The 8436-nt window shown below is 42.1% G+C and overlaps 1 protein-coding gene across 1 annotated transcript in view; it reads right to left on the reverse strand.

Annotated features, from left to right (window-relative positions):
• Positions 1–5739, reverse strand: part of hopx (HOP homeobox) — a 7703-nt gene extending 1964 nt beyond the window's left edge. The window contains exon 1 of the mRNA XM_037675627.1: positions 5500–5739. Within this exon, the coding sequence (XP_037531555.1) occupies positions 5500–5649 (150 nt within the window). The 5' untranslated portion in view covers positions 5650–5739. The remainder of the gene's footprint in view (positions 1–5499) is intronic.
• Positions 5740–8436: the final 2697 nt, after the last annotated feature.

Consider the following 8436-nt stretch of genomic DNA (forward strand, 5'->3'; position numbering starts at 1 on the left):
TATATATATATATATATATATAGGCATTTTAAACCCTTCCCACACTCTTGCAATATTCTAAACAATGTTTCTAAGCTTTAAATGCTCTAAGAGCACAGCATGTCATGATGTCTGCTCTCTGCCTCCGGCTGCTCTCTCTCTGCCTCCGGCTGCTCTTTCTCTGCCTCCGGCTGCTCTCTCTCTGCCTCCGGCTGCTCTCTCTCTGCCTCCGGCTGCTCTCTCTCTGCCAGCGCTCTCGGCCACGCCCACTTCTCTGCTGCAGAGCAGAGATATGACACACTGCAGGAGGAAGCTTCTCCTGCAGCGGTGGGCTGCACACAGGTGCTAAATAATTTAAAATAATTTATTTTAAATAAAAGATTGTGCGGCTCATCCATCAATCAGCCAACTGTGTGTCATGGCCACTCTTACTTTGAAGAACCGCGATAGAGCGAGTCCACGAAAGTCGAACCGAGAAGTAGCGAGGGACTTCTGTAGTTATATTTTAGTTACCATTGCCATCCATGTCTCTTTAGCATGCTAACAGCAGATTGTTAGACTTTATGATATTGAATATTATAATTTGCTATTTATTCTAAATTTAAAAGACGTCATCAACCTAAACAGGAATCATTTAAACATGCTAAAGTTAAGTTGTTAGCATTTACGTTAACTTCTATCTTCCATTATTTTGTTATTGAAATAATTCAATTACTTTTGCTAATTTCTGATAACGTCCGCTAAAGTTTGTGTGTAAGTTATATTAATTTAATACCGATTTTTAAATATAGCCTGCTGTTTTTCTTATATCTTACATAAAAACTATTAATTTGCATTAACTTTTAGTTTTTTTGACTAATTTATAATGTACGCGTAGTTCTGTATGTTAATCCAGATGTAGGCTAATGGCTTGTTTTACACTTCTTTTTTGTTTGTTTTCACTTTTGGCAGATTAGTTTGTTTAATATTCAGCTCCATCTCTTGACATATTTACATTGTGAGTTTTACAAAATATGTGAGTTGTAGTCAAAGTTTAGAAAGAAAAAAAAGTATATTAAATGCAAATAAAAGTCCCTGCGTGGTCACTTCAGTCCGACCACGTCACATTTTTGGGTGTATTCAGATGTGGTCTCTGACTCACGGCGGTTGTATTTGAGGCTGAGTTTTCTCAGGAAAACCACAGAAAACTTGTGTTTCTGTTTAATTTCTCGACGTCTCTGAGCGCTCGGCCAACAACTGCCACACTGCGCTCCAACCAGAGGATGACTGTGCAAAGATCCCAACACACACCCTTGACTTATCGCATTGCTGTTTTGCAGTTGGTGTTGTCAGGGGATCCACAGCAACAACGCTGACGCAACCCTGAGAAGTGGAAAGGGAGGAATTCAGGCCCCCGACTGAAGACTGAGGCTGCTTGTTGGAGCCGTGTGTCACGGAGGAGGAACACTTTCCACTTTTTTTTTTTTTTTTTTTTTTACTGAAAACACATGAGATTCTCATCTGCACTTAGAAATGAAGGAACTGAATCAGGAACAGCTTCTGACTTCGATTCGGGAAGGCGTTACACGCAAACTATTCATGGAAAATAATGAGAAGTCCTTTTGTGCCGTTCGGCGGTGTTGGCTTTCTTCTCGTTGAATGGCTGCAGTGTGGAAAACAAGATGCATCGTGCCAAGTTTAAACCCTCTGCGCGAAGGTCGGGGCGCGCTGTAAACATTCTTAGCGGGAAACGGGGCGTGGCGGTCGGGTTGGGTCCCTTCAGCTAAACCTTCTCCAACGAGCTCTTTGTTAACAAACAAAACACTCGAGGAGGGAGGCGGTGGGAGGGAAGAGGAGTTAAAGTCAGGACTTTCTGATGAAGGGCCACACCTGCCTGGACTGGGCTTCCCCCGTTGGCCCGGCTTCTCCCACCTTTGTGTACACTGAATGGAAACGCAGAACGGGTTGGGTTACAAGCCTCTGAGGTCGGATAATGAATCGTTTCTGATGTCATGGGGTGAAGACTGAGCTCGGCGGTAACTGAGGTCCTCAGCGGTTTGGCAGAGGCTCGTGCTGCGCAAAAAAAACAACATCAAAACAAACGAACGCAGAGTTCACGTCTGCTCTGCAGATAAAACCACTTCAGAGTGAAGGCGCACAGTTCGGGTCGGCTCAATGATGGTTTCAAACCAGTCACAGGACTGGCACAATAGGATTGAAGGTCTGATTCTTTAGACCAGTGGTCCTCGAGGGCCACTATCCTCCAGGTTTCAGCCGTTTCCCTGATCTTCAGCAGGTCTTCAGGTTCTGCAGAGGCTGTTGATTCGTTCAGATCAGGTGCGTCATGCAGGCCCTCGAGGACCAGGACCGACTATGATCCCCACCGGTGGGTGTTGTGCTCTGTTCTGCAGCAGAAGCAACAGAACAGAGAAGACTCTCCGGTGAGTTCTGGATCAGGGTCTCCTTCCAGTGGGGGGTACCACGGTCAGATCCCACGACTTTGAGCTCCTCAGCCAGTTTCTGAGGCTGAGCGTTTGAATCCAGGTCCTTTACATCATGACCTCATGGCACAGGAACATAGACAGACCAGTAAATCAAGAGCGCTGCCTTTTGGCCCTTCCTTCACCACAACAAACTGTAACGACGCCCTCATTACTGCAGATGCAGCTCCGATCCGAACAGGTACAGGTGTCGCACGGATCAGCTTGTGGTTTTTCTTGTTGACGTTCAGTTCAGAGAAATGTGGAGGGACCGGCTGGTTGGGACGGAGCGGTAAACGTGTCCTGCTGATTGTTTAGTAAAATATTTGTTCGGTTGCCATGAGACGGAACACCAACCATCTGTCACCTCGATAATACAACCGCAAGAATAAATTGTAAGGTGAAAAACAGCGGATGGGTCGAGCCACAGGGAAGGCTCGAACCGTCTTTACTCCAAAATCCAGGTTCTCTGAGTGAAACTGGTCGGCTCAGAGCAATTCATTTGAAGGTTTCTGCTCAACTGCTCCGTCATCGGAGCACCGAAGCTGCACATCTGGCAGCAGATGTGCACTACTTTACAGTAGGCTGGAGGAATTCTTCAGATAGCGGGAGCGATAAGGATCGTAAATCTGAGATCAAGTGAAGCTTTCTAAATTTAAAACGCCTCACTGTGTCAAACTATAACTTAGACCAGGTTATTTTTATCAACTGCTGCTGCTGCTGGGATGGTCCAGCTTCGGCTATTTGCTTTTTATACAAGTAAAACGTGGGAGAACAGATTAAGTTTGAACACATGACGTCATCATGCAGCGAGTCCCGAGGTGATGGTGTCAGCAGCTCAGTGAATCAGTGTTTTACCGTCGTAATCGAACTCTAACGTGACTCGATGAGGCGCCGCCTCCACGACCAGCGGCGCTTCTTCAGTCGACAACAAACCTGCTTACGGCCGGGAGCCGCGTCGGGCTCGGTTCTGTGTTTACAGCAGGAAGACGCAAACGCCCCGGGTTTTTAATTTGTGCTTATTTACGCAGAAGTCGTCCGAAAGGGGCACAAATAACTCTAAACTTGAACACTGCTTCCGCGCTCTGTCCCGTGTTTTTACCGTCGCAGCAAAACCTCAACAAATGACAGAGTTACTCGAGCAGCGAGTGTACTTTTATATAAATTAAAGTAGCTTTAAGGTCGCGCTATAAGGATTCACCGGAAACTATGCCGGTGCAGTTTGAATGGGTTTACTCCGGTAGTTTTCCAGATACGTTGATACACATTCCTGAACTGCGGGTACGCCCTCAAAGTAAACAAAGCGCTTTAATCTGTATATTTTACTAAACAAACCTGAAGGAAAATACAAAACATTAAAACTTTTCCACTCCAGAAGAGCTCTTCCATGGACGTTACCTATTTACAATCACTTCGACTGTTTCTGTTTGTAAACAAACACATTTGTTTTTGTTTGTTGTGATGAATTTACGATGCTGTCATCTTGAGCACGCAGTTCGACTTGCCACCATGTATGGCAAGCAGTTTTATCAAATAATTAAATCACACTCCCATCTTTTTACTAATAAGTCAACATGTTCATAATTTTTGGATGCACTTCTAAAATTATTGAACTTCTGGAGTCATTTTGGTTTAAGATGGCCGCCACAGCTACCCCAGAAAACACAAAATTGACTATAACAGTCGTTCCTGGAGATGATGAGGTTTAAATTTTGGTACGGTAGCAGCTGAGAGCAATCCCCAACATGTTCTGAGTGCAAATCAAAAAGATGGCTGCCAATGCTAAATGGTTAAAACTATAATCATTTTTAATCATGCTGAGCTGAATTTAGGATACGGCAGCTGAGAATAATTCCCAATATATGGTAAAAGCAAATTATTATTTTTTTAAACGACTGCCGTTGTTTCTCCAGGAACGTTTTTAGTTATTTTTTCATTCAACCTTTATTTAGACAGGTAAATCCCATCGAGTCTCGAGGACTCGTTTACAAGAGAGACCTGAAAAGTTTAATTCTGACTGAACTGACGAGCTAATAGCTAAACCACATTCATGATATTTGATTATTTTCTTTGATTTCTACTACGGCTGTTAATGAGCAAAGATGGCAGCAACAGCTAGCTGCAGCACTTCCAGTGTAGCCTGGGGACACTTTATGTGGGAATATCTACCTATCTGAAATAACTACAATGTGAAGCTGGCGACAGCACGAAGGTTTAAAAGCAAAGTTTCCTGTTCACTTTGAAACCAGATGTTTTTTTGCCTTCTTAGCCTCTTTTGAGACTTTTGTCCTTATAAGGCTTTCCTGTAAATTATTGCAAATTAAATTATTATTATTATTATTAATCTCTCTAATACTGTTCCCATAAAATTACTGTGTACTCAGTATTCTTTGGTAACGCAGGCCAAAAGTCTGACTTTTTAAAGTTATTTTTACTACAACTGGAACTATCTTGCATGTTAATATGTTCTTGTAATAATGTGATTGTAAATATTTAAACATTTAACCAGTAGGAGTGTTTCTGTGATTGGATTATTTAATAAAACTGCCTGCCATACATCGTGCCAACTCGAGCACACAGACCTGAGCGCGTCCACATCGTTACCTGACTTTATGTGCGTCCAACTAAACACGCATCAGGTGCTCAGCTCTGGGTTGCCAGATAGAAAACGATGAAATATTGTACTGCTGCTTTAAAATTGCTGCATTTCGACCCAAACTATTGTACGTGTTGAGTGAGGGCACGTTGTTCTCGACTAACTTTTGTATTTTGTAGCTTTTTCAAAACGGTTCATCATACAGACTCTCAAAGTATCGTATAAATACGGTATTTATCGTACATCTGGCAACAATGGCTCAACTTGATGGCACATGTGGCCCCGGTGACATTTTGGCTCTTTTATTAATTTATGTGACCGGTCTGACTTTACATCGGCTACCTTAAAACGACAGGTTGCTTATTTGTTTTGAAACTATTTTCATCCCTAAAATTAGATTTTTTTATGAGGATGTTTTCCTTTGGCTGTCCAGGTGCGGTTCACCTGTCCAGGTGAGGGACTCACCTCCGTCTCCTCCTCCGTCAGGCCGCACTCCGCAGCGATCAGCAGCAGCGTCGTCCCGTCCGGATGTCTGCTCACCTTCTTGAAGTTCTCCTCCAGAACTCGGACCTGCTCCTCGGACAGTTTCGGGCTCTCCGCGGGCTTCGAAGCCATGGTTCCCGGTTCGGTTCCGGCTGCAGATGTGCGCACAGCTGGACGGAGGCGCAGCGGCGGGTCTGCGGTTCTCCTCACGGCTCGGTTCCGTGTGACAGGAGGAGGAGGTGGGCGGAGGTTTTTACTCACGGAGGCCGGGCCCACAGTCCGAACCGGACCCGCCCACAGGAGGAGGGATGCAAACGTAAGCGCTCCGCATGTGCGCGCGGGTTTGTCTGTTAGCAAAATATCTTACGAACCACCGGACGGATTTTATTGAAACTTTCAGGAAGTGATCAGTACATGTGCAGCTACAGCTCTTTAACTTTTGGAGTCAACCCGATCCAATATGGCCGCCACAGCCAGCTGATCTTAGACAACATAAGACAACAGTTTTATTAAAGTGAAATATGAAGTGGTAGTAGCTGAGAGTTGTTCATAAGAGATGATTAGAGGGTTTAACCAAAACGCCCTGGACTCCGTCTCATCATGAGTTTGTGATTGTTCCTGCTGCCCTTGGGTCAAAACGAGCCGAGGCCTCAGTTTTAGGCCTAAACCGTTTTGTGATGTAGATTTCACCAGAACCGCTCGTTAACAACTCGCTAACGAGGGTTCAATGTGAGCGGCTGACATTTGATGAAAGCTGGAAAATGAAAGCAGCTGAAATGAGCAGAATCAGCTGAAATATTGCAAAAAATATGAAACGAGCAAAAAAGAAACAAAAGAGTAAAACAAACAAAAAAAGCTCAAATCAGCTAAATAGTAGCCGAAAGCTTAAAAAAGCTTCTTTTTTTTTGTCAGAAAGAAGACAAAAGATGAAAGAAACATAAATATTGAAATTTTTAGTATTAAAAAAAAAAGTCCACAAGGCCAAAATGAGAAAAAAAATAAAATAAAAAGCAGGATTAAAAGCTAAAATGAGCAGAAATATGTCTTAAAAAATTGTAGCTGAATTTAGCAGAAACTAAAAAAAAATAAAAAAAGCTAAAATGAGCAGTAAAAGTTTTGAACAGCTCAAAGAGCTGAAGGATGTGAAGAGCTCCATTAATTTTCAAAAAGCAAAACATGGCCGACAAAGCTGAATATTTCAAAAAGTAAAATGTGTACAACAACCAAAAGACCGAGCAGGAATGTCCTGAATGAGCCGAACGTTTTGAGACATGAACAGCTGAAACGGAACAAAAACTCTGGATCGAGTTAGGAGCTGAAAAACGTTCGGAAGAAAACCGGACGACTCAGAAACGTTCACGCAAGATCAGAGGTGGAGACGAAGTCAGAGGACGTCTTCTGTCCTCCACAGCTGTGCAGCTGGACCAGGGACAACTTGTGGACTGTCTTATAGATGGACACATAGGGACAAAGGGCTGGAGGTTTCTATGGAGCATAGATGAGGGCCTGTGACCTTGACCTTTGACCTTGACGTCAGTAGGGTTTGTCTTTGACCCACGAGGCATCGAGCTGTGCAGCTTGTCATGTTTACGTTTAAAACAATCTTTATTTTCAGCTATAATTATTATTTACGCCACAGTTTTAGGGTCTATACGATGATTAGTTAAAATTAATAATTTGCATTTCTTTGCATCATAAACAAACAAGAAACATTTTTATTGAGGTGAACGTGTTGGCCGAGACTTCTCAGTTCTGATCCAAAACCCGTCTGAACAGGTTGTTTAGTCCCACCCAGGTTTTAAAGGTTGAGCACCTAAACTCTGGATTAAAAGAACGGGTTAGAATATGTTTACTTTTAATCCACTCCTGATTTTAGTAATCCCACTCTGAGCCGTCAGTAAAAACAAGACTCTGTTTTGATAATTTTTTTGTTTTGTTTATTAAAAACTAATCTAAACAGATGAGATTAAATGAACCCAACGTGCACAAAATTATCAGCGCAAAAACAAAGTTGATGTTTGACTCCACGAAGGTTCTGCAGCTTAAAAAAAACAACAAAAAAACAATTTCAAATAAATTGAAGAATATAAACGTATTGATCAAAACATCAGGAGACAAAACATAAAAAAGAGTTTTTATTTACAGGAGAAAAATGTAAATAACTGAATATTTTACTGACAACTTTGTCCCGTTTTATTATCATTCTTTAGAATCATATCAATTTCAACAGCAATGTACAATATAGCATGGTATCAGGTACTTACTGGGTACATAAAGGATACTTAGTGGGTACATCACATCATGTTGCTGCTGATCTGTTTCATGTTGCTGTGTTCATTCGTGCTCATCTGCTCACACAGACTCATGATTGTGCTGCTGTTCGACGTAATGTTTATGCTTTTAGTGCTTAGTGTATATTTAGTTGATGTTTTTCTTAGATCATATCTTAGATGTTATCAATGTTTTTCTTTCACATTTTATTGTTGGATGTAACTGGGACCCTGTGTACATAATCTCATTCCACCACATGTACCACATGATATGCGAATGACAAATCTCTCTGACTTTGACATAATGGATACTTTCTGGGTACATAAAGGATACTTTCTAGGTACATAAAGGATACTTTCTGGGTACATAAAGGATACTTTCTGGGTATATAAAGGATGCTTACTGGGTACATAAAGTATACTTACTGGGTACATAATGGATACTTTCTGGGTACATAAAGGATACTTACTGGGTACATAATGGAATATTTACTGGGTACGTAAAGGGGACCTACTGGGTACATAAAGGATACTTGCTGGGTACATAAAGGATACTTTCTGGGTACATAAAGGATACTTACTGGGTACATAATGGATACTTACTGGGTACATAATGGATACTTTCTGGGTACATAAAGGATACTTACTG

Source organism: Nematolebias whitei, chromosome 4 (assembly GCF_014905685.2).
Source record: "Nematolebias whitei isolate Nwh7 chromosome 4, NemWhi1, whole genome shotgun sequence".
NCBI classification, from domain to species: domain Eukaryota; kingdom Metazoa; phylum Chordata; class Actinopteri; order Cyprinodontiformes; family Rivulidae; genus Nematolebias; species Nematolebias whitei.